This window comes from Taudactylus pleione, unplaced genomic scaffold, assembly GCF_031769625.1.
Source record: "Taudactylus pleione unplaced genomic scaffold, aTauple2 ptg000487l, whole genome shotgun sequence".
In the NCBI taxonomy this organism is placed as follows: Eukaryota; Metazoa; Chordata; class Amphibia; order Anura; family Myobatrachidae; genus Taudactylus; species Taudactylus pleione.
The window spans coordinates 1,057,002-1,084,601 of NW_028284889.1; the positions used below are offsets into that span (position 1 = coordinate 1,057,002).

At 42.9% G+C, this 27,600-nt stretch overlaps 1 protein-coding gene across 2 annotated transcripts in view; it reads right to left on the bottom strand.

Annotated features, from left to right (window-relative positions):
- Nucleotides 1–2,611: 2,611 nt before the first annotated feature.
- Nucleotides 2,612–27,600, bottom strand: part of RBBP7 (RB binding protein 7, chromatin remodeling factor) — a 28,590-nt gene continuing 3,601 nt past the window's right edge. For both annotated transcript variants that reach the window (XM_088449521.1, XM_088449520.1), the window contains exons 3-12: nt 26,441–26,586; nt 26,150–26,323; nt 23,638–23,753; nt 22,482–22,642; nt 15,536–15,662; nt 4,964–5,041; nt 4,683–4,759; nt 4,331–4,388; nt 3,971–4,081; nt 2,612–2,894 (exon numbers count right to left, since the gene is read on the bottom strand). In XM_088449521.1, the coding sequence (XP_088305647.1) occupies nt 2,826–2,894; nt 3,971–4,081; nt 4,331–4,388; nt 4,683–4,759; nt 4,964–5,041; nt 15,536–15,662; nt 22,482–22,642; nt 23,638–23,753; nt 26,150–26,323; nt 26,441–26,586 (1,117 nt within the window). In that variant the 3' untranslated portion in view covers nt 2,612–2,825. The remainder of the gene's footprint in view (nt 2,895–3,970; nt 4,082–4,330; nt 4,389–4,682; nt 4,760–4,963; nt 5,042–15,535; nt 15,663–22,481; nt 22,643–23,637; nt 23,754–26,149; nt 26,324–26,440; nt 26,587–27,600) is intronic.

Sequence of the window (27,600 nt, forward strand, 5' to 3'; positions counted from 1 at the left end):
GTTTCTGAGCCAGAAAAAAATTGGAATAAAATCCCATCTTACTTTGGCAATTCAATACAGGGATGATTACTGCTGAATCCAACACTCTTTATGGCCTGATTTAAATCTATATGTTTCTCTTTCGGCCATCTTGTTGCAAAAGAATATTCTCGGAGTTGGACCAGAGATGCTGATAATATAACCTTGTTAGAATGTTTTTAACCTACTTGTCTGAGGAAGGCATCCTCCACTGGTCTCTGAATGACAGTAAACTGGCACCTACCTAAGAAACCTCTGGGTGTATATCCGTTCCCCCTCAGCCCAGCACCTGCTCTGCTGCAGCCCCCAGACAGTCTGCAGTCTCTGCCATAGGTAAGGGGAAAAGGGCTAGTCGCACTCCATCCAGGGACCTAAGTCAGTGGGAGAGCAGAGAGGCAAAAAATATATACCGAGCTTACTCAGTGCTGACCTACTCCTTAGAGGGGAGCTTTTATATCGGTAAAAAGTTAGCTCATTAAGTGCAGACGTCTCTATCCTGCACTAAACCCCCATGGTCATGAGGTGTCCCCCTGATGAAGCAGAGAAATTGTGTTGCATTTCACACTGAATTTGTTTACATTAAAAGCACTGACCGGTGAAGTGAACAACTCATTACAATGGCACTTGTCAAGGGATGGAATATATACTCTGATCACAAATACACGCTATAGCGCGTATTTTACCCGGTATTGAGGACCGGGAACTCACTTTTCTAGAATGGGCGGGTCCCCATGGACACGCTCTGCTGCAACCAATCCCTGACTTCTCATTAAGGGATTGAAGAGCCTGGCCCGGCTGCAGGCTATAAAAAGCAGAGGGTGGAGTCAGGCCAGCCAGCGGAACTACACATGCATCTCGGTGACCAGGAGTGAAGAAAGCGTCATGTGTATTGAACACTGCGTCAGAGACCCGCACCCAGGACTGCCATCAGGGTGTTACATGTGTAAGGGGCCTGATTGGGAGTTGCGCTGGTGTCTGTACCAGGGGAGGGGGAGCTACGGGCTGTCCATACTTGCCAGCCTGGCAGCATTGAGTGACGTGCGACAGGCAGCTTGTGAATCAGATTGGCTGCCTGCCATATCAGTGCGGCGAGCAGGGAAGGTCCAGAGACTGCTCACCACACAGATTTATTAAGTACTGAAGAGCAGACAGAGCTCCCCGCAGCCAGTGCACTGTAATGGCAGGTAGCCAATCTGATGTCACTGCTGCCAGACCCTGGTGAGTATATAGAGCTGCCCCCAACACACTCCCTCCTGCTGGTAGTATATAAATCAGTAACATCTGCCCACCCACTATGTGTGCTTCTGTCTGCCCTCTTCTGTCCCTCTACCTAACATGCCTCTGCCCACCCAGCCTTTGTGAGCATCAACCCGCTTCCACCTATCAGAGTACCTCTGATTGGGGAGCTCTGTTTAATTTCTACTGGACCCCACAATTTGTCTGCACCCACCGTGCTGCATCATTGTAGCCTGGCAGTGCTGGACTTTTCCAGGTGGACGCAGTCCAAACCCAGAGACAACAATGCAGATGACGTCATAAAGCTGCATGCCATCTCCCGCCACAGTGATGCAGTGCAATGAATTTTAATCAATGTTTAATTTTTTTTCCTGTAGGGACCAATGTGTTTGCTGTTTTTTTTTTTCTGTCAGGGGCAATTGTGTTTTATATTTTCCTGTGGGAGCCAAATTGTTTTCTTATTTTTATCATCCTATTAGGGCCAATGTGTGTGGTTTTCTTCACGTGGGGGCCTATGTCATCAGCTACATGCATCATGGGCTGTAGAAGGTTGAACGATTTTACCAAAGATTTGAACGATTGAACGATTTTTGACTGCATTAAAATTAATGGAATCGTCCAAGTCTTGACTGCAAACACATCAGATATCGTTATCTGACCATCGGGAACGCGCATCGTTCATCTGCGATATGTCCGATTTTCCTTCAGATATGAAGGATTTTTTAAATAGTTATCGTTCAGATCTGCAGAAAAATCTGACCGTGTGTATGCACCATAACTCTGCACCCAATCTTGTTTCTTTACCCCCAACCCTTCCCTCACTATTCAAATAGGGGAGCCACACCAACTGCCAGCGATGTTTGGCAGCACTTGGGATGACAGTTGGCGTTTGAATTCTGAAGTGTGCTACAGCCACGATGAGACAGTCAGACAGGACATTGCACATTTTAACCCTTTTCACCCCCTTAGGAGTTGAATTTTGAAAGATCCCTTCTTAGTGGGCACCTACATCACGGAAGGAATATTCTCCCAGATATTCATGTTTCTAAGTCCAGGGGTTTGGGCTGGGCATTGATGAGACAGTGAGTCAAGATTTTATATAATAGAGAACGATAGATCGATATGTATTCAACTGTGTGTATGTGTGTGTATAATATATATATATATATATATATATATATATATATATATATATATATATATGTTTGTGATAGATGTATATAGGAGATTATTTGTGAACATACACAAGTCCAAACATGAATCCCTGTATTTGATCAACTTGATTTTAGTTATTGTAGCACTGTTACCATTATACACGGTTCAGATATTTCAGTTAATGAAAAAAGACTACAGAACAGGATTTTTTTTTTTTTTATTTCCACCATTTCACAAGCTCTGTATCAAGTACAAACATGTTCAATACAATACAACAGATAGGGAAACTCAACTGTAAGTGTGCTGTATTCAATATGATAAAAAAAAAGTTAACTTAAATGAATATCAACCACTTCATAAAGTGTTAACATCTGCCATTTTAAAGAAAGGAGAAACCTCCACCCAAATCACTACATCTATGATCCCTGTGCTTCCAACTCAGACGGTTGTATGTCTGGCTCTTCGTCATTGTAAATGTTTTCAGCCTGAAAGAGGGAGGAAAACAAAATGTTGTACAACAAGAGACATACAAATATGTTATTCTAAAAGAAAATCCACATTGTATCAGCTCTTTGTCAGCCACATGTCTAAGTAGTATTAGAGATCCTAAATGTCTAAGTTCATTTTTATTAAAAATGTTGATTTTGTAGTGAGGGAGGAAGCAGATCCTCATCAGCTCCAGCGGAGATTCGTGCCTAAAGTATTGCGGCGTTCATTTCATGCACAGGAATGCATGCGCGGAGTGTCATCTGCAGTGACTGCTGTGCCTGTGTCCGTCCCATCCTGCGCTGACTCCTCCTGTCCTGCTCTGACCCATGCCGTCTGTCTCAGTCTGCACTGATCTTCCTGCATGTCCCGGCTGTCTACTGTCTCCTACAGTATCTCTGGCAGCATAAAGCTCCCCGGTAATAGGGTCTATGCATGGCCAGGGATTGCAGCTTCAGAGGGCTAGTGGTGTGACCACGAGGGGAGGGGGGTTCTGTTGTACTTTCTGGCACCATTGTTTTATATGAAATGTGGTCCGTTATTACTGGAGGGAGGGGGGTGGAGCAGTGGAGCTGTGCAGAGCAGTGAGGGGGCCTCCATGTTACTATATCCATTCAACTGTGACCATTTTGTGGACTAGTAAAGTGTGTATACCAGTTGCATAACACACACAGAGCTGTGCTCCTAAATCAATCCTGTAATTTTTTTGGGGGGGAGACAGTGATCTGGCTCCTACACTTTCATCCTGGCTCCTAGATTTTAGAAAAATTGTCAAGCCCTGTTCTTAATATTATTATTTTGAACATAGCCATTTTAAAAACACTAGTTTTTATACTTTGCAAAATACTTGCGTCTAAACCAGTTAGACAACCTGATTCACTAATGTGGTCTCCTAATCTTCAAAAGGGACGTACAGTACTCTAAATTTGGGTACCAAGTTAAATTAGTACATTTGATTAATGAAAGGCACCTTTCTGTAATAACATCAGTAAACATGTTAAGCACTGCCGCCTGTTGCACACCACTGGTCTATACAGAGAACATACAAGATTTGAACAAACATAACTGAACTCACCATCTGCCAAATCTGCATAATGTTATCTTCAGACACTGAACAGATAACCCAGGGCTCATTTGGGTTCCAGCTGAAATCTGAAATCTTTGCAGTGTGCCCACCGTGAATAAACTATTTCAAAATACAAGAATAAAATCAGGTCTTTCCAATTTAATCACGAAAAAAAAAATTGTAAGCTTTTCTTGCAATTTTAGAGATCATGTAGAATGAATACAAAACTAAGGTTTCATTATATATGGTAAAATAACTTCTATGGGAGTTCACCAGTTTATAAATGAGATGAAATTATAAAATAATATCTTACAGATAAAAAGAATAGAAGGAAAAGGTTGATGTATAACAGTTAACAAGGGATCATACCAAAAGTTCCGGAGGTCCATCCTCTGCATCTTCTGCTGACTGTTCCTCACCAATTTTACTGGAAAATAAAAACATAAGACTCCATTCCAGTTTCTCAACTATTTATGTTGTTTAAACCAATAAACTATATTTAAAGTATATCGACTATCACACAGTAGGGCGATAGAGTTAAACACGTGTGCACATTGTAATTTTGCACGTCAGAATATTAAACCCACTACACGTATGTTGGCTTCCAGATAGGTTAACACATGCTGCACTGTAGAGAATTAGTGTGCCTGTCAGGTACATAGGGAGGGAGAGAGAAAACCCCCTACCAAATGAAAAGATGCCATTTATTCATAATACCTACCTCAAATCCCAAACATTGAGTCTACGATCGGTACCACTGGAAGCAAGAATTGTTTCATTATGCGGAGACCAGTGTACCTTGCAAAAAAAAAAAAAAGAAGGAAAAAACATAAGTAAAAGCTTTGGCCAGGCTTACTCAACACTTGCTATCTGCAGGTCATTCAAAAAATGTCAGTTTAATTCCGATTAGTAATCAGTTACTGTGAAATGCTCAAAACACAACCAGTCACATTTACTTTATCAGCATACGTAAAAAGGGATTGATACTACTGCTCCACTCACCTGGAAAATTTCATCTTTATGGGATTCAAAAGAATGGAGTTTCAGCTTTAGGTTCCGAAGGTCCCACAGAGCAACAGTCTAGAAAAATTAAAACATGATCAGCTCTGTAAAATAAGTTTAACTTAATTATATATAGCAGCACTAAGTACTGGAGAATGATTGTGTACAATTTGAGTACAAATGCAAAATCAAGGTATTAAAATATTGGAGTGCATAACTTCAAGATGAGCGCCCAAACAGTTAAGTTTAGGAGCTTTTCATTAAGCCATTACTCAGACATTTACTGGCATAGTTGGCCCATTCTGTCATGACACTAATGTTTGGAGTAAATTACAACATCTGCTAGATTTGCTAGATACTCTTATTCGATAAGGAAACCATTTTGCAAATATTACATACCATAAACAATTTTTTTATACAATGGATTCAGCATTTTCCACTACCTTGGTTTCTGCCTTCTTGAAATAGAAAGTCATACATCAACTGATGACCTCCCTAATACTGTTCAAACACAGTGGTAGCAGTGCAGAGTGCTATGTACACCCAACCACACATAGTATGCAAAAGCTACATTACAGGCAAGGTGTGTAAAAAAAAAAAAAAAAAAAATATGCCAAGGTGAAAAACAGACCGTGCTGCCACCTGCGAATCTAGACCACCTAATCTTTCACAAAATAAATATAAATCACAGGTCTAGCACTCAGCCTCGTTCCAAACAGAACAACCATATAGTCCAGACCAGTTCTCGAAGTGGGAATTTAGAGGTGGGGGTATGGCGTATGGAGTCAATCCCCCCCACCCCCTGCTTCCATATCACCCCATTGTACTTCTCACCCCCACACTTCTGCCTGCCTGCTCCCTTCTCTCACTGATTCCTTCTCGCTCTTTCACCCCCTACAATATTATCTGCCTGCTTCCATCTTTTCAAATATTTTCTTATATATGCCTGCTTCCATCTGTCTGCCCCTCTCTCACACTTTCCCCTCTCTCTAATTGCCTCTGACCTGTGCTGCTGCTGGAGTGGAGCCGCTGGGAGCATCAGGTCTTCTTGGTTGCTGCAGTAGTGCACTGCAGTATAATCTGGTGCCACTGCGAGCCAATGAGAAGCTGCCACTTTGCAGCTTGTGATTGGCTGACCGCCAGCAAGCCCCGCGACTGGCTGGCCGCCCGTGCTTACTTTACCTGATGCTCTGTCCCAGCTACATACTTGCCAGCGCCTCCGCCGATTGAGATGTGTCCCCTGCGTGACACATCTCTACACACTGCCGCCGCTGTTCCAGCGCTGGGATCCCATACTGGATCCAAGCATTGGTACATTCTTTCCTGCGGCTAAAATTAAGTGGGGTCGGGAAGTGGCGGTATGTCATACCGCCCCACTTCGACCACTGGTCCAGTCCATAAAAAAACAATACTTTTACTACATTCGGATTAATTAAAGTCTGAAACAATCTTTAGTCCATCCAGATAGATCCAAGCAAATTTCAACAGTCTGTTTAGTGTCTTTAGTTGCAATCCACTCATTAAAAAAAAGTAGAAAAAAAAAAATGTAGTGTGTATTAAACACACCCAAGTATATAGAATTTAAAACGTAAGTGTGTTGAAATTCCATCAACCAATTCATACAGGAAAAGTAGCGTACTCAAAATTATGGACAATAATGTGCATAAAGGTCATCTTTTGCACTGGCATATGCCCACCGCGTGAATGAGAAATTCAGATCACCATGATAAGCTGCAGCTTCTAAATTGAAGTTCATAAATACATAAAATATATATATATATATTTATATACACACAGTTCATCTGGAAAGTATTCACAACGCTTCACTTTTTCCACATTGTTATGTTACAGCCTTATTCCAAAATGGAATAAATTTTTGTCCTCAAAAGTCTACACACAATACCCCATAACGTGTAAAAAGGTTTTTTTTTATATAAAATTTGCAAAAATAAAAACTTTGAAATCACATGTACATAAGTATCCACAATCGCCCATTCCTCTTTGCAGCACCTCTCAAGCTCCATCAGGTTGGATGGGAAGCGTCAGTGCACAACCATTTTCAGATCTCTCCAGAGATGTTCAATCGGATTCAAGTCTGGGCTCTGGCTGGGCCACTCAAGGACATTCATAGACTTGTCCTGAAGCCACTCCTTTGATAACGTGGCTGTGTGCTTAGTGTCATTGTCCTACTGAAAGATGAACAGTCGCCCCAGTCTGAGGTCAAGAGCGCTCTGGAGTAGGTTTTCATCCAGGATGTGTCTCTACATTGCTGCATTCATCTTTCCCTCTATCCTGACTAGTCTCCCAGTTCCTGCCACTGAAAAATATCCCCACAGTATGATGCTGCCACCACAATGCTTCACTGTAGGGATGGTATGGGCCTGGTGATGAGCGGTGCCTGGTTCCTACAAACATAACGCCTGGTAGTCACGCCAAAGAGTTCATTCTTTGTCTCATCAGACCAGAGAATTTTGTTTCTTATGGTCAGAGTCCTTCAGGTGCATTTTGGCAAACTCCAGGCGGGCTGCCATGTGCTTTTTACTAAGGAGTGGCTTCCGTCTGGCCACTCTACCATACAGGCCTGATTGGTGGATTGCTGCAGAGATTGTTGTCCTTCTGGAATCTTCTCTCTCTACAGAGGAATGCTGTAGCTCTGACAGTGACCATCGGGTTCTTGGTCACCTCCCTGACTAGGGCTCCTCTCCCCCCCGATCGCTCAGTTTAGACAACCGGCCAACTCTAGGAAGAGTCCTGGTGGTTCCGAACCTCTTCCATTTACGGAAAATGGAGGCCACTGTGCTCATTGGGACCTTCAAAAGCAGCAGATATTTTTCTGTACCCTTCCCCAGATTTGTGCCTCAAGACATTCCTGTCTCTGTGATCTACAGACAATTCCTTGGACTTCATGCTTGGTTTGTGCTCTGACATGCACTGTCAAGTGCGGGACCTTATATGTAGACAGGTGTATTCCTTTCAAAATCATGTCCAATCAACTGAATTTACCACAGGTGGACTCCAATTAAGCTGTAGGAACATCTCAAGGATGATCAGTGGAAACAGAATGCACCTGAGCTCAATCTTGAGCTTCATGGCAAAGGCTGTGAATACTTCTGTACATGAGATTTATTTTATTTTTTTATTAAATTTGCAAGAATCTCAAAAAATCTTTTTACACGTTGTCATGGGGTAATGTGTGAAGCGCTGTGAGTACTTTCCAGATGCACTGTGTGTGTGTGTGTGTGTGTGTGTGTGTGTGTGAGAAATATGGAAGGGGACCTGAAATCTGCTTAAAAATGTAATCATTAAATAGGTTTATTGAAAGAATAAAAAGGATAAGTCACCCTCTCTCTTCCAATGTGTTGACTTTATATTACCTTAAGTAAAGTCGAAATGAGTTAGAAGACAAGGTGACTAAACCTTTCATGCCGGAGGACGCAATCGTCGGGGACCGCTACCATCGGCCGCTAGTCAGGTGATTTTATTATTGTTCATCTTTTATCGACGTGTTTGTTAGAATCATTTTGGATCGGTTCACCATTTTTTGTTCTTAATAAACCTTTTTAATATTTACATTTTTAAATGGATTTCTGGTCCACTTCTATATTATATGTATATGAGAGAAAGGAAGACTTTTGTACATCGGAGATGAGACTGCCTGGCAACATAAAGAAACCACTAAATGATTTACAAGGAGATTTGCAGTGAGTATGGTATGAGCATCAATTTATTAATTGCAGCTCATCATGGTGATGATCTGAATTCATCATTCACGCGGTGGGCATATGCCAGTGTAAAAGATACCTTTATGCACATTATTTATCGTCCATAATTGTGAGTTGGGTACGCTACCTTTTCTATATGAATTGGTTGATAGAATTTCAACACTTTCCTTTTGAATTCTATACTCACATGGGTGTGTTTTAAAAACAGGATTTTGGTACTTACCGTTAAATCCATTTCTCCGATTCCACAGGGGACACTGGAGCTTCATGACAGTGGGGTATAGACGGTGGGTTGAGTTGAGCCTGGCACTTTAAAAATCTACAAGTGTGACTGGCTCCTCCCCCTCTATGCCCCATCAACCCCAGTTTTAAAGAACTGAGCCCGAGAGGAGACGGAGAACAGACTGAAGAACAGAGAAGGAGAACAGGAAAAGAAACATCCAACATACTGACACACTGCAAGAACACAGCAGGCTGCAGTGATAAACAGTCACACAATAAAACAGACAAAACTGCAACAGAACTGAAGCAGAACAAACAACTGAGAACAGGCAAGAAGCACTGGGTGGGCGTCCAGTGTCCCCTGTGGAATCGGAGAAATGGATTTAACGGTAAGTACCAAAATCCTGTTTTCTCCTTCATCCACTAGGGGACACTGGAGCTTCATGACAGTGGGGACGTCCCAAAGCTACCCTCCTGGGGGGGAGAGTGCTGAACGCCCTGCAAGACACTACGACCAAAATTTGAAGCAGAAGCCGCAAAAGTGTCAAATCTGTAGAAACGTACAAAAGTATGAACCGAAGACCACGTCGCTGCCCTACAAAGCTGTGAAGCCGAGACACCTCTACGTGCCGCCCAAGAAGTACCCACAGAGCGCGTAGAATGCGCAGAAATGGATACCGGCGGTGGTCGAGCAGAAGCAACATATGCCTGACGAATAGTCAGACGAATCCACCTGGCCAAAGTTTGTTTAGACGCCGGCCAGCCACGCCGATTAGCATCATAAAGGACGAATAGAGCCTCTGATTTACGTAGCCCCTCAGTACGGGACACATAAATGCGAAGTGCCCGAACCACATCCAAGGAGTGAGAATCCCCAGAAGAGTCCGACAACGCTGGCACTACAATCGGCTGATTCAGATGAAAACCCGAGACCACCTTGGGCAAAAAGGAAGGCCGGGTACGAAGTTCCGCCCGATCTTCGTGAAAAATCAAGTAAGGGGAACGGCAGGACAAGGCTCCAAGTTCCGACACACGTCTGGCCGAAGCCAGGGCCAATAAAAGGATCATCTTCCAAGTCAAATACTTCAATTCCACCTCCTGCAAAGGCTCAAAGGTGGATGACTGAAGAAAAGATAAAACAAGATTCAGGTGCCAAGGAGCCGTGGGTGGCACAAAGGGGGGCTGAATTCTAAGAACCCCTTGAAAAAAGGTCTGAACCTCCGGAATCAGAGCTAGGCGACGCTGGAAAAAAATAGAAAGAGCAGAAATCTGCACTTTAAGCGATCCCAAGCGTAACCCCGCATCGAGTCCTTTTTGAAGAAAAAGAAGAAGACGTGGTAAATGAAAAGAGGAAGTGGAGGATCCACGACCTTCACACCAGGAGATATAAGCCCTCCAAATGCGATGATAATGCGCTGATGTTACCGGTTTTCTAGCCCTAAGCATGGTAGGAATGACCGACCTAGGAACTCCATGGCTTCTTAGGATGGCGGTCTCAATAGCCACGCCGTTAAACGAAGCCGCCGTAAATCCGGGTACACACATGGACCCTGTTGTAGAAGGTCCGATCGTAGCGGAAGATGCCAAGGTTCGTCTGCCAGAAGGAATAAAAGATCGGAGTACCAAACCCGACGAGGCCAATCCGGAGCCACTAGGATGACGGTGGACGACTCTCGTTTGATCCGCTTGAGAATCCGAGGGAGGAGCGGAAACGGTGGGAACAGGTACACAAGGCTGTACGGCCAAGGGATCAGTAAAGCATCCGCTCCCACCGCTGCCGGATCCATGGTCCTGGAGCAGTAAAGGGGTAGTTGATGATTTATCCGAGATGCCATCAGGTCTATCTGTGGCTTCCCCCATCTGCAAACCAGTTGATGAAAGACCTCGGGATGAAGGGACCACTCCCCGGGATGAAGATCCTGACGACTGAGGTAGTCCGCTTCCCAGTTGTCGACCCCCGGAATAAACACTGCTGAAATGACCTCTACGTGTCTTTCTGCCCACAGAAGGATGCGACTGGCTTCTCTCATTGCCATCCGACTGCGGGTTCCCCCTTGGCGATTTATGTATGCCACTGCCGTGGCGTTGTCTGATTGTATCCGAACCGGAAGTCCTCGTAACAGAGGAGCAGCCTGTATCAAAGCTCTGTAGACTGCCCGCAGTTCGAGAACATTGATTGGTAAGAGGGACTCCTGCTGCGACCAAAGCCCCTGGAAGTGATTGTCCAGAACCACCGCTCCCCATCCGCGGAGGCTGGCGTCCGTGGTGACCAAGGTCCAATTCCAAATTCCGAAGCGGCGACCCGCTAACAGATGCTCCGTCCGAAGCCACCAGAGCAAGGATATGCGGGTCCGGGGAGACAGACGCACCAGCCGATGCATCTGTAGGTGGGACCCGGACCACTGAGACAGAAGATCCAGTTGAAATATTCTGGAGTGAAATCTGCCGAATTGGATGGCCTCGAAGGAAGCCACCATTTTCCCCAGGAGACGTATGCAAAGATGCACAGATACTTTCCTGGGTCTGAGCACTAGACGAACCAGCTCCTGTATGGCTATGGCCTTGTCCCTTGGCAAGAATATACGAAGCAGAACAGTGTCTAGAATCATTCCTAGGAACTGAAGTCTCTGGGACGGCATCAACTGAGACTTCTGGAAGTTCACAATCCATCCATGTTGAATGAGAATCTGATGTGTAAGGGACACTTGGTGTAAAAGGACTTCTGCCGTCGGAGCCTTGATGAGTAAATCGTCTAGGTACGGAACTATCGTCACCCCCCGAGAGCGCAAGTGAGACACCATGACGGCCATCACTTTGGTGAATACCCTGGGAGCTGACGAGAGACCGAATGGCAGGGCCTGAAACTGGAAATGAGCTTCCCTGATGGCAAATCTGAGGAAAGCCTGGTGAGGAACCCAAATTGGGACATGCAGATAGGCGTCCTTGATATCTATCGACACCAGAAACTCTTCTGCCTCTAGTCCTGCAATGACAGAATGGAGAGATTCCATCTTGAACCTGTGAAATGAAAGATCCTGGTTCAATGATTTCAGATTCAAAATGGGTCTGACTGACCCATCTAGTTTTGGAACCACAAAAAGGTTTGAGTAAAACCCTTGTTGCCTTTGTGCAGTGGGAACCGCCACAAGGACCTCGGCCAGCAAAAGTTTCTCGATCGCTTGACGCAAAATTAGTTGCTTCAAGGGATCGACGGGCAAACCTGTTGTAAAATAACGCCGAGGAGGAGTGAAAGCGAACTCGATCTTGTACCCCTGAGATACCAGATTTCGAACCCAAGTGTCTGGAGAAGTCCGTCTCCAAACCTCCGAGAAACGCTGGAGGCGTGCCCCCACCTTCGGATTTCCGAGATGGGATGGGAGCCCGTCATGCCACAGGCTTGTCTGCTGGCTTGGGATCTGGACGGCGGCCAATATTTGCTTGACGTCCTCTAGTACGGCCTCCTCGCCCCGCTGAAGACGAACCTCGCGATCGTCCCTGAAATCTTGCCGATGCTCGAAAGGAACGAAAGGAAGGTCCCCTAAACGAGCGACGCGGAGGAGGTGCTGATGAAGGTAGAAAAGTACTCTTACCTCCAGTGGCCAGCGAAATCCATTTGTCCAGCTCTGGACCAAATAAAATATCGCCTGTGAAAGGAAGAGCTTCCACTGCTCTTTTTGACTCCGCATCCGCTTGCCAGGCACGAAGCCAAAGTGCCCGGCGAGCAGAGACCGCCGAAGCAGAAATCCTAGCGCCTACCTGGCCGATATCTCTGGAGGCGTCTCCTAAGTATACAGCAGACTCCTGAATATGTTCTGCCAAGGTAATCAGATCTGCTCGCGGAGTGCTGGATCTAAGACCCTCAGTCAATTGTTCCGCCCACTTTTCCACAGCCTTGTTGACCCAAGATCCTACCAAGGCCGGGCGGAGAAGTGCACCTGCGGCCGTATAAATGGATTTCAAAGTGGTTTCTAATCTCCGCTCTGAGGTTTCCTTCAATGTAGTAGCTCCTGGAACAGGTAACGTGGTCTTCTTTGACAACCGAGAAACCGAAGAATCCACAGGTGGCGGGGTCTCCCACCTCTTCCTATTTTCCGCAGGAAATGGGTAAAGAGAGAAGAAACGCTTAGGAATCTGGAATTTACGGTCCGGATTCTGCCAGGCTGCCGTCATCTGTTCATCCAACTGGAGAGAAACAGGGAATGTGACGGCCATCTTCTGTGACCTGGCAAATAAGGAGTCTTCTAACGATTCTGGAGCTTCCTGGCCAGAAATCTTAAGAACTTCCCTTACCGCTAGAATGAGTGCGTCAATACCTTGCAATGCCTCAGGTTCTTGTGAGTAAGTCTCTACGTCTGATTCGTCCAGCATCTCCCCTTCCTCCTGAGACGAGTGATCCGCTGCCGAATCCTCATCCGACTGGAGAACCGCCGGAAGAGCCCTCTTTTTAGATGAGCGACTTACCGTAGCTTCAGGAGCTTTAGACGCAGAACCCATCGCTTGAGCAAGGCTATTCACCGAGCGGACTAAATTCTGAGCCCACGCTGGTTCTGCTAGAAAAGAAGGGTGAGATGTGCCAGGTAGATCTCTGGCAGACTCCCGTTCCCTACGGGAAGCGGCTAATTCAGAAGAAAGGTCCGCCATGACCCCGGCCAAACTATTTATGAAGGAGGGAGTGACAGACTGCGTGTTAGCACTGTCTGCTTCACATGTCTCGCACAGGGAAGACCCTTCGGAGCGAGCATGGGTAAACTTCTTCCTGCACTTAGTGCAGGCAAACAGCTTTTGTGATGCAGTTTTTTCTGTCCTGGATGTCATCATGTACTCACAGACAAGCACCACATACAATTCAGGAATGCAGAAGAAGTATAGGGAGAAGCAGAATTACAATAATAATGCTACTCAAGTATGGGAGCAGACAGAGCAATAAGGGAGGAGCAGAATTTCAATAATAATGCTACTCAAATTGCATGCAGAGCAGTATAAGAGGAGCAGAATTTCAAGAAAATGCAACTCAGTAACAGGGGCAGACAGGCATATAAGGGAGGAGCAATCAATAGGACCAGAAAGTAGTTAAAACCACCCTCTGTATTTACAGACCCCCTGTAGATGCTCTCATCTGCTCCTCTCCCCCTCCGCTCAGTGCCTGCAGTCTGAGGCGCCACTCCCGTTCAGAGCGCGCCAAACTAGCCCAGGCAGTGAAGGAGGAAGAGGAGGAGGGACCCATAAGCTCCTCCCCTAATGGCCGCCGCTTTGTATGCGCGCGGCATACACTTATACAGTGGGACGTTCTGTCCCCGCACTAACAGCGGGGGCAAGCTGCACGACCGCCCCAGTGATAACCGTGCCGGTGCCTTTTACACAAGCACCGGCACGCAGAGGCAGGACCGCTGTGAGCGCGCCTACCTAACAGCCAGCGCCGGTGTTCTATCACAACACCAGCGTGGCAACTGACAGCGGGGCTGACAGCCGCGCGCTGTTTTCAGACCCAGCAGTTATTTTCACCTCTCCTGCTAGTCAGGAGAGGTGTGCTACTCACCGAGCTGCTGCGGCCAGAGCGCTGGGCAGTGAGGGGAGAGCGGGGACCCGGACACAAGCCAGTGGTAGCTGTGGCGGGCCCCGCTGAGTCTGATGACTCCTAACTGCCTAAAGCAGCCTCCCCTCCATAGGGTGACCGGACACAGGCTGCAGTAGCCGTGTGGTCCCCTCTCTGGCGGCTCCCACGATGCAGGCAGACTGTCACAGCTAACAGTCTGCCTGTCCTCTTGCTTGATTCTTTTACAAATCATATAAAAATTAATATAAGGGCTGGAGACAGCCCCTGTGCACCGGCTCTACTCGGGCACATTCTAAAAACTGGGGTTGATGGGGCATAGAGGGGGAGGAGCCAGTCACACTTGTAGATTTTTAAAGTGCCAGGCTCAACTCAACCCACCGTCTATACCCCACTGTCATGAAGCTCCAGTGTCCCCTAGTGGATGAAGGAGAAAGATATACTACACTTTCTACATTTCTTTTTATGAGCGGATCGCAACTAAAGAGATGGACTATCGCAACTATCTGTATGGACTAAAGATGGTCTCTGACTTGAATTAATCTGGATGGACCAAGTACTGTTTTTAATGGACTGGATTATATGGTGGTTTTGTTTGGAACAAGGCTGAGCGCTAGACCTGTGATTTATATTGTTACTTAAGGTGTAGATACCAATAAGAGCAAATAGTTAGAATTATATGAGTTTATACATTTTGAACTACATTGTATATAAAGCTTACGATTAAGAGGAAAGGAAAAAACAAGCACTGCCCTGCACCACACCAGTCAAGAGAAACTAGGAAAGATGTTTAGCACAAAATAAAAAAAAATAAAGTGAAAAACGAGCAGAAAAGTAAAAAGCTAGGTCACACAGTCAACTGCAACACTTGAAGGAAGGCTCATGTTCTTTATGTATTACGAGAGAAACAAATTTAATTACAGAAATTATATGAATTTCTTCCAGGATTGAAGAAACTTATCTATTGATTTAAAAGAGGGGTATATATCTTAGGAGAGAGAAGTCACTACAAGGTTGCATGCGTCTCTGTTGGGTCTGCAGGACAAAGAATAATAAATAGAAAAAAAAAAGTTATACCTTATCAGCAGAACCAGTGGCTAGGATAAACTCACTATACGGATTAAATGACAAGCAATTGACCTCTGCTGTGTGCGCATCCACTGAATGGCTTGGTTTAGATGTGGTATTAGACCGTGTGTCCCATCTGGTAAAAGAGAATGATTTTCTGTCATTTAGAATACAGATGTTTAAATAAGATTTAAAAATCGATTTTGCAATTTTTAACAACCCAGCAAGTCTAGGAAGTTTCTACTAAGTTATGCAAGTGTTAATCCGGACGCTCAAGAGGAATTATATTATGATCAATGCCAGCACCAGAACTTCTTGCTTGCTTTAAAAGACAAGCAGTCCCTATGTAAATGTAAGAAAAAAAAAAGCTTAACTGCACTACAAATGTCAAGAAGCACCATATTATTCAGGAAGCCAATTAAAGGTTTAGATAATTGATGTGCTTGCACGGTTACAAAAAGCAGGCTTTACAAAAGTAGAAGTTTGCCTAAATACAAGAAAAAAAATCCCAAATTAACTACAGACATTAATTTTATATTCTTAAACTTGGAAAACATCCTGATACATTCAAACATAAAAATTGTCTCATGAAAAGCCCACAATTCATATTTAAGAACATTTTAAGTGTCAAAAAGATTAATGGAGAAAAATGAAAAATTGATATGTATGCCGTTGGGAAAAATTTTGTACATAAACTTATTGTATTATTTATTTTCAAAATGTTTCTCATCAATATTTGTCTTTAAGGTGGGTAAATTAGTACAATAATAGAGCACAATAACAAAAAGTGTGACTGAACAAGGCAATGAACACAGAAAAATAAATAAATTTTGAAAATAATGAATTTTTACTTCTATTTAGATCATTACTCCATTGCGGGATACTAAAACCATGGTATAAGAGTACATGCAGGTGCTCAAGCATTTAAAGAAAATCTGAATGAGGTCAGCATTCTCCCCCCCCCCCCCCCCCCCCCCCCTTTCCCCTAGCCAGGAAGTCTATTTTCTTTTAATCTACCTCAGGCCCAGTAGAGAAAAAAGTTAAAGTAAATGAGGCGAGAAGAGGGCATAAGCCACCAGAACACTAATATCAAACAAATGGACATAAAAAAAAATAGAAAATTAAGTTGGAGGAAAAATTAAACTAACCAATCAGTAATAAGTGATTATCCAGAGTACCCCACTCAAATACTTAACAAAAGTACAAACACATTTTTCATCCATCCATCGGGGGACACTGGAACCACAGGAAATTTCGAAAGCTGTCGGTAGGGGTGGGAGCGAAGTAAAGTTGCCAATTTTAAAACACTGCACCAAAAGTTGTCATCTTTGAATGAAACACTTTGTACTTCCAGGATTTTTGTAAATGTATGGGCAGATAACCAGGTAAGACTAGACAGAGCTGTTCTGCGGACAAACCATGCCATAGTACTCACACTTTCTGGAACATTTTGCCTACTCCAATATGAGTTTCAAATTATTGAAAAAAATCAATCTAGCAATTGCTAGCCAACCCCACTTGTGTGCATCATATACTGGATTCAAATATCCTTTGTTTGAGCCATCCATAAACTTCTAATAAAACAAAATCCAGCTTGTATTAGAATATTGCAGAAGGAAAGACTGACAGCAGACATTGCAAGAATGTTCTTTCTAAAGACCCTTGGCGCAGTTGATATGTGAAAGGAAAAGCTTGAATCCAAATAAAGAGATCAGATTACAAATTTGAGAAAGCTTTCGATTTTTGGAAGACCACACAGATATGGACAAAATTAAAGTTGTTTACTTGCATATCTAAAATCTGACATTCAGGTTCAAAATGGATGGAATGTAGTCTAGGTTTTGGAGTAGAAAAAAGATTTTAATAAAATGCCAACCTTTTATGGTGCTTTGGAACAGGAATAATTACGACTTAAGACCAAATGGCTTTTGTTTTAATTAAGGCCTGTTCATTTATCCGGTATACAGGGAGAACTGTGGTACAAAAAACCCCACACATTTGGGTGGAGCTTTAGCAGTTTTAGAATGTAATTCATCACACTAAAGTGTCTGCAGCAGAATTAACCACTGAAGAGAAGATGAGCCCCTACCATGTACGTGTCCATTATGCTGACTTTTTCAAAAGGTTTAGTGACCAGTTTTACTAGGACATTGTCCTTCATGACAATCAGAACTATTCCCTTGAAGAGCTCTTCCATAAGGTCAAAGACCAAAGTCTAGCTTTGATTTGGAGAAATTAACAGAGGAAAAGAGCCTTCCCTATGTGGCTGAAACTTCCAGAACCAAAAAGGATATTGCCAGAAAATGGAATGGATTCTATTGTTTTGGATTCTGGGTCAGCCTACAATGAATTAAGCCAGAGTCCACCAGTCCCACAGTAGACTCCAAAGATGCACCCAGAAATTAGATGAATGCTGCCTTTTTTATATATCGTATGTCTACAAAGTCAATAAGTCTGTGCGATGCCTGAAAGAGCAATAACCTTCAAGCCCAGACGGCAACAAGAATGGGTCGCAAAAATAGACTCAAAGATAGCTTCATACTTTATCTGCACATTACTTTAAAATCAGAATAGTTGTCGACTAGGACTTTAACTTTAGGCAGAGATTACCAATTTCCCCCTATCTTTTTTTGGGAAGGGAAAACTTCTATAAAAGGGAAACAAAAATGACATAAAATGTTGACATTTTGCACAGGAATTTTAAGGTGGTCATGAAAGAGCAAAGATGGGAAGGTTTCTTTATTAAACAAAGGATACATCAGTTCCTCTGTGAAACAGCCCTCACAGGTCATTAATTCCTTGCCTATTCTAGCTCACCTTCTTTCTGAGAGGAAAGGTCAGAGTCAGAACTCTTTGAAAAGAGCAGAGTTATGGCGCTTACCGGTTCTAGTAAAATAGTAAAAAAAATTTTTGGTAAGCCTTGCACTAACTTGGCTAAAGTCTGGGTCTAGGACAGTTTACTGAATATATGGCAAGTAGTATAACAAAGGGTCCCTACTTGTTCAGGTTGTATACCACACTAAGTGGGGGGCCATGCAATAAGGTCGAACTAGGAGCTTGGTGATCTCCAACATGGTTTTGGTTAAAGCTTTCACATAAGCAACATGCTAACACCACAAATTAGTATTAGTATCACAAGCCTAAAGACACTCCAGATTATTCAGTAAGTTATTTGGAGTGGTATTCTGAGCACATAAAAATTGTCACTGAACACAGAAGTCACCCCACTAGAGACTCTCTCATACTGCTCTTTCTGTAAAGGTCACCGAAAAAACTAATGGATTTGTGTAGAATCTAACAGCACAATAGAATAGAATATAAAACAGACACCCTCTCTGGGTATTTTTCGGAATATCCAAAAGATACGATTGTTGTTCCAATTTCTCTTCATCCCAGCACACACAATATAGAGCGTACACACTATGCAATCTTAGAAACTACGGCACAATAGATCATGTCAGGGGATTGTATCCAATTAATCTTTTCTCCTATACACACAATGCAATTATCGGTATGCGGTTGATAGATCTATAGTAAAAATGTCGACAATGTCTAGGTAGACACCAGATGTTAGACAGTCAATAGCGCCAGGTAATAAGGTCGTCAGGTAATGTGATTCAGTGAGCCTTGGGCACCTATGGCCCTGTTGCCAGTTCATAGGTTGTCCTTTCTTGGACCACTTTTGGTAGGTACTTACCAGTGCATACCAGAAACACACAAGAACTGACGTTTTGGAGATGCACTCATCCAGTTATCTTGCTATCACAATTTGTACTTGTCAAAATCGCTCAGATCCTTAATGCTTGCCCATTTTTCCTGCTTTCAACACAACTTCAAGAACTTGCTGCCTAATATATTGCAGCCCTCTGGGTTTTGAGTCCCCAGTCCATTCTTGTATAAAAGATGCGCTATAGTGCACAAGTGCGAACTCAGACTAGTGACAGCTAAGGAGTGCGGTCTTAATACCATCGGCTGACGAAGCAGGTGGCTGCACGCATCCAAGAATCCCTCTTCATAGAGAGATAATGGGGAAAGCAGCTTAGGGTGCCGAACAGGGGCGGCTGGCAACTTTTAGCCTGGGGGGCAAATGCAAATCAAGTGACCATAGCATTTCTACCAGCACATGGCAATGGCAAAATAGATGTGGCAAAAACTGCAGGTGTGGTTTATCCAATGGGAATGTGGTCTAAATGTGTAATAAAATATATGAAAAATTATGTCCTTGAACTATAGTCAAATACATCACCTACCAGCTCTGTCTGACATAAAATATAGGAAGCAATATGCAATAACCACCTAACAGTACCGACCACCAGCCTCTTCAGTGTCCACCTCATTCAGCACCACCACCATTTCACAGCATCCCCCCCCCCCCCCCACTTCCAATGTCCATCTTACTGCACTTCATACTGCCCCGCCACATAGGGCTCGATTCAAATGATCGCCCTATTCAATTCTGCGTGCTGTTAGGTCGGGGAATGCCCGTTCTCCCGCCCTAAACATGGTGTTTATTTGTGAGAATGGGCATTCTCCGACTAAACCTCCCAGCGCGATGCTGTTTTCCCGGCGCTGAGGGCAGAAAACAGCATCACGCCTGTACTGTTGTCGTATTTCTGCTCGCACCCCTGGAGGGGTGTGAGAAGAAATCCTTAGCGAGCTGAATTGGATAGCGCCAGAAGCTCCCTCCTGGCGCTATTTACTTCGCGATCAATAGAATCGAGCCCATATCATCCATGGCAATGGTGGAACTAGCAAGTGGTGGGCCAAGAACAATATGTAGTAATTCATTTCCAAACACACTCCTGCATTGACAAGCGCACTCCACGGATTTAAAAAAAGCTTATTCACACGAAAGTTTGCTTTATCAACGTATCATGACAAAAGCATTAAATCGTCTGAAACGTTGAAAAAACAAACTTGCGTGCGAATAAGCTTCTTTAAATCCATGGAGTGCCGCCTATCAATGCAAGAGTGTGTGTATAATAATTAGAGAGATTATATATACACACACATAGATTATTTATATATATATATATATATATATATCTATATAGATATAGGTCTAGGACAGTACTATGATACCTGCTGCTATGTAACATTTAAATAAAGGATTTTATTGGAAGACTGGTGAGTGCACCCCATTTTTTGCATATTTTTGTTCTTTATGGGTGGTTTTTGGACTTCCTTTTGGGTAAGCTACCCCAGCAATTTAACTATGAGGACGTGAGTGTGGACCAACCCGAACTATATCTATATATATATATATATCTATATCTATCTATCTCTATATGGGTTCTGGAGGACCGGCACTCAGCTGTACTGATAAAATGCCTCAGTGCCATTCAAAAAAAAATTGCATAGGTAGGAAAAAATCGGCGGCACTTGGGGTCTATAAATAAGGGCTTAATGTATACCCAAACACCAACGTTTCGGGGTCGCACGCCCCTTTGTCAAGGTAAAGAGCTCATATATATATATATATATATATATATATATATATATATATATATGCGGCACAGTGCAAGGTAATGAAGGACGAAACAAGGGATCATTACGTTGCTTTTATGTGTACCGCAGATACGATATGTCAGCCCGTTAGCTGCCATATCATTGGGGTACACATCGCTCCAGTGCTTACACGACTTTATTGAGAAGCAGTGAAGTAGAGACACTTTTTGCTAGCTCTGAAACCTAAAGAAACTCTTAAGGAAATTGGATCAGGATAGCTTTATCCACTCTTTAAGACTAGACTCTCCTGCATGAAAACAAGATTTAACGTAATTTAACCAGCATAATTTCCAAGATTGGGAAACACTAGTTTATAATGACCCACTACATAATTAAACAAAATAGGTTAATTACAGAGAACAAGCAGTGCAGGTCTAATATTAATGTCCTTACTTTAGGCATACACACTGTGGGAGATTTGATCTAATTAAATGCACATGATACAGGTATCTTGTACAATTCTCATATGAATATTAATCCTCTTATTGATAAATTAACTCAAAACTGTATGTATGGGAGGTGCCAGTGTCTCTTGTAAGAAGGATAAAGCCTTTGTGACTGATACCTAGAAAACAGTAATAAAATTACTAAGAATGGGAGGAAATGGGGATTGGTTTTGTCCCACTTATAAATTTATTACATTACTGACAACATTTGCAGTTAAGTCCAGGTACTAGAGAACGAGGAGGACATATGGTCCTCATTCATCTCATTATGGTGAGTTCCCATGTTACCTGCAGATTTTGAGTCTCACATTATGTCACACAGTAGCACAGTTCCGCTTACTCATCTTTGCCCCCATGAGCCCCACCCCCTTTTGCCCTCTCCAGCCCATTGGGTTCTACGGAAAGGAAACCTGGTTCTCCATAGGTCGATCGCAGCCATCTTTCCGTAGTCCATTGGGGCAACCATTGCCTCTGCTGCTCAGCCATGTCTCCTACAGCACAGAGTGGTCGGGGAGCAGGCGGCCCTGATTAATCACAATTGGACTGGACCGGGGGGCAGATGGCACCCTACCCCACGGTCCAGGCCGCCTCTGGTGCCGAAAGTCCTTTCTCTGCAAGAAAAGCTGCCTGGCAGTCAAGCGGCTGCCAGAATAGTGCTGACAAAAAAATTAAAAGTAAATAAAAGAATGTGATAGCAGGCTTGCATAGGCAGCATCACAAGAAATCTCTGGGTTCACTTAGAAAAAAATTGATAACTTCCTAGCAAAGAGGTAGAGAGATTAGTAGCTCAGACTTTATTCAAATTTTAAGTACCCAAGCTTCTGCATATTCTATTTGTCCCCTCAATAGATGAAACTTATTAAAACAAAAAGGAAAAAATAAATATATAAATCCGGTTTATATAATCGAGGTCACAAATATATAAACAAATATCTATCGAGCTTAGAAACCAGCCAAAAGTTATAATAAGAAAAAGAAAAAAAAAAAAAAAAAAAACTTACATCATGAGCTTCTGATCATCTGCAACAGATCCAAACAAAGATTCATGCAAAAGGTGCCATGCTACATCCTCAACCACAGCAGAGTGCCCAGTGAAGATAGCTTTAGCATCAACTACTTTGCCTTCTTTTGGTCCAGCACTTATATCCCACAAGCAAACAGTCTGCAAAAGTTAAAATATAGTTTGAGAACTAAATGGGGGTGAATGCTTAAGTAAACACAAGACAGTACTTGTACAGAGCATTGCAACACATTTAAAAAAAAATAAAATATATAAAAACAAATACAGATGTGCACGCTAACATTTGCCGCAGTTGCCCCAAACAGCCATTGTCACCATGCCAGGTCCCGCACAACTCTGCTTGCACTGAACGTCTTTTCTACTCGATGTGTGCCTTAGTCGCAACGCGGTGCAACAAACTGCATCACAAGACTGCACTGCTTAATTTGATGTGTGACACTTGTATATCTGCGTGCAACGGAGTCTGAATCTGTATACAAAATGCGGACAGCTGTTTTACTCCAAGTTCCATTGTACAGATTCAGTAGCAGTCTTGTGAAGTGGTTTTGTTACATCACAAATTTGAGCGGAAATTACGTTACACCGCTCAGCGCAGCTCACAGACGTCTCGCGCCGCTAGGTATAGGACAACACATTTGTATATCTGTAGTACTACTAGGCTAATTTCTATGCTTAGAGGGAATCTCTATATCAACATAACTGGTCTATTTTAGTATTGTTTAACCTGCAAGGTTAACCAGTTTATCAAGCCCAGGGGTATCTATTTCTGCCCCCTCCAAGAGTGTTACCAGTGGCCAGTAAATGAGATGGCAACACATTTCCCCATTCTGTAGACAATAGTGGTTTAAATACTTCAATATCCATAATGCACCAATCATACAGTGCTTGTTACTATTTACAGAAATGTCCAATCCATTAATTAAGGTAATTTCATGATTTATTTGTCTAGGCATGGCAACCAGACTGATACCACCATTTCAAGGTAAGTGTCATTGGGCTTTTCATCTGTCTGAAAAATAAAAAATAAATACATTTAAGGTAATGATGCCATTTCAGGACAAAAAGGTCCCAACAATGAATCCTACAAACAAAATCAGTATTATAGAATGCTAGTGGTAAGATAACAGCTTACTTACATGATCATCTGATGCACTTAGCAAGTGTCCACTCAAGTTGGAATTCCAAGATAGGCCATAGCCCTCCTTCTGGTGACCTCTCAATCGAAGATCAGGATTACATTCTCCACTAGGGTCTATAAGTAAAGCAAGGAAACATTCATATAAACACTTTTTCTATTGCGCTTTAAAAATTAAGAGATTGTGCACCATCAGTAATTGAACAGAAATGCCATTTCCAAGGACGGCTTTATTATTGGCATTCAATAAGTTAGGTAACAAGTCCTCTAACGTGTGTAATGTTCTCTATTTCATTCTAATTTCCCACCAGGCCAGAGAGCAGGTAGACCACTGCTTCTCCTCACGACCCTAAGACTGCACCTCATACAGATACAGAGCTGGCAGAAACATGGTCAAACATTGAGGTGTGTAGCGTGATCAAATATCTCCATCTAAAGGGCACATCAGCAGCTGAAATTAATTGCCAACTTGTCAAGGTGTACATTGATAACGTCATGTCACAAAAACACATTTGGGATTGCTGCACTGCCTTTGATAACAAAACGTTCAAGATAAGCAGCAATCCGTCCGGCCAGCCACATCCACCACCAGTGTTCTCCATAGAAAAAATTTCCAGCTGGGTGGCATCAAGAAGTAGCCGGGTGGGGGCCTTCGCAATAATAAACGTTTTTAAACCCTGACCTTATAATGATTTAAAATAAAATAGTTTATATATTAATTATCTTCTTCTTAACAGCCCTCAGATACAGGCCCCACAGAATATTTTTTATACAGCCCTCATACTGTCCCCACAGATTTTTTTTTTCAGCTCCTACACAGAGTGGACGCAGGTCTACTCTCTTTAATCAGTCCAGACGACTGTTCCCGCCTGAACAGTGCGCCTATGCCTGACACTGCCTCTGCACTGTGATGGACAACTTCCCTGTACACAAATAAGACTCATAGCAGGCAAAACTTATTAGCAATGATCATCCTAAAATACACATATTCTGTCGGACTAACCAGTGGGGAAACACTGACTTGGTCAGCAGAATATGTATTGCAATCTGAAAATCCCCATTTCAAAACATATCTTAAAGCAACTAGAACATCTGAGTGCAGAAGATCCAAATTCACATAATATAGTGAATATTTATATGTACACACAAATATTTTATGTATTCACATATTCAACTATTTTATATATACATTCACACAAACTGAATTTTTAAATTATGCTCTCTAAAAAGGCCCTCATTTAGATGTAGCAAAATTAAGTTTCCACATGTGCAGTGCATAGGTAGAGTAGACACAATCTGTCTGGTTGTGGGATGTAATTTCTGAGAAAAGTTCTTGTGAAATTTAAGGGCCACTGCAAAACGAAGTAGTCAGCTTGTTCACTTCCTTCACAAACTGATTATGGAGCTCAACAGAGGCCACTGGAGAGCCATGATATTCTACGACTACAAAAGTGGTCTGGGAAAGGAGATATTTGACATACTGCAAACTACTTTCGGGGAGAAAGAACTGTTCCGAAACACTGTTTGAGTGGTCTGCAGAATTTTGGTGCGAGAAACAGTCCATGAAAAACAAGGAGCGCTGCGGCCTACCTGTGTCCGCCATCACTGAGGATCACGTTGCTGCCGAGCAGGCCATAGTTGAGGTGGACGCCAGGGTGGCTGTGGTCCAATTAGAGATAGGCATATCATCGGGATCCATCAACTTTATACTACACAAAAAACTTGGCCTGAGCAAAGTTTCTGCATGCTGGGTTCCCCATCAGCTAACTCGCGAGCAGATGCTCGGGTGACTTGGTGCCGCAACACGCTGGCAGGTTTCATGGTGGTCTCTCAAACGGTCTCGAAGATAAGTGGTGATGAAACCTTGATCTACAGTTTCAACCCAAAGACCAAATAGTCGAGCGCAGTGTGACCAAGCAAATGGTGGCTATTTTTGTGGCCAAGACTGGTCATGTAGTTACGCATGCCGCAAGTGCTGGAGGCCATTTGTAAATGCCATCCATGAACTCGTGCTCATGGTGCCCTTCTCCATCACGACAATGTACTCCAGTACAGTGGTGGATTTTCTGACCCATGAATGCACCAAGGTGCCTGGTCATCCAAAAAATAGTCCAGACCTGGCCACCTGTGACTTCTTCGTGTTCGTTTTGAGTCACCGGAAGCTGCAGTGGAGACCTTCATCTAGCATGTAGAAGACATACCTGCTTGGCACTGGTCCAGCTGCTTCAGCAAGTCGTTTGATCGCATGCAGCCATGCATAGACTCCTCTGACAAATACTTAAAAACTGTAATGTTCACTTTGTAAGTATATTTTGTGTGCATCCGGAAACGTTCTGCACGGCCCTTGTACATTTACACTTGAATTTTTAAGTTATGCTCTCTAAAAGGCCCTTATTTGGAAGTACCATAATGAAGTTTCCAATTGACATTTGTGTAAAATAAACCATTAGCGATTGTATAATCTTTCAAATTACCATTAATTCTGTTTGACTTTAGACAAGTGCCATACTAACCAGGTTTGGATGGGTGCTTTGTATAATCAAATACTAGAACATCCGAGGAGGGAGTTTTGGTTGCAATGATACATGGATTCTGAGGCATGTACCTTGCCCGATTCACTTCACCTTCGTGGTTGATTTTTATTTCAGTTTCAATTTTGCCACTAACAGAACCAAAACCACCAAACTCTGAAAACACAAAACAAATTAAATGAGACAAGAAAGTTGAAACCTGACAGTTGTCTCGGGGGAGCACCAAGTTTGATTTGTTGTTTATTAACTAGGCTGCATTCATTGGGGTCTTACCTCCTTTCTCACTGTCATAGTGAGAGGCATCAAACTGTGCATCATCATTGGGAATTTGTACTCGAGCAACCACAAGGTGATTTTGTTCATCTGATGTGTGAGTCCCAAGCACCAACCAATGCAAGGCATAATCTTTTCCTTCTGGTCTACAGAGGAGAAAAATGCAAATATAGATTTACAATGACAGTGTGCTCTCTGAAATTCTATAGTAGTGAAAATATGACCAAAAATAGAAAATGACTACATTAGATTAAGTTAATTTTCAAATTTTTCCACAAAGGCTTAAATAAACATTTTAAATGATTAGGTCACTTTTCAAAAGCAACAATATAATGTGCAATTTATATCCTGAATTCCTGCACTTTAACATATTAACTGTATGAAAACTATAATTTATTAGGGGAATATATAGTGGCGTCCTTGTAGAAAGACTAAGGTTTTTTCAGGCTCTACTCTATCTACACTAGCGAAACTTTGCAGCATGATGCTGGTGGAAAAGTTAATTAGCAGCCAGTGGCAGAGCATTTACATGAAACAGAGGGTGCCTCGTTTTCACCTGGTAAAAAAAAAAGAAAAAAGTGCTTTGCGTAGCCGCAAATAGTGGAATAACCATTAGTTTTACACAACCATTGACTGCTACTGTAATTCACATACTTTGAAACTAGTAATATTTATGATCATTACAGTAATATCCCTTTTCCACCAAAATCCCTGGTCCGAACCGGGTTTTTCGAACAGAATTCCAATCAGTGTCAGCCAGGTCAGACCCCTTTTACACTGAACCCGTGTCTGTCCTGCAAAACTGGTACATGTCATTAGAAATTTACATTTTTCAGCCTCACAAAGATGAGTAGATAAGAATTAGGTGCGCAATGGATTCTGTGTGAGAATCCGTTGTACTACTGAGCTGTTACACGTAATGGGATCTGCAACCCACTAGATGAAGTCTGAACAAGAAAAAAAGTGTAGCCCTGGTAGACAACAAGAATAATTTAATACACAATAAAACAAACATAAAAACACATACATATAAATGAAGCGCCTATTGGCTATACTGCTATAAGTGAGGAAGATGAAAAGTTCATTCAATATAACTTCCCTGACAATATCAGTCCATGTGTTGGAATTATTAGTGGAATAAGGGTCTCACCCAATATAGA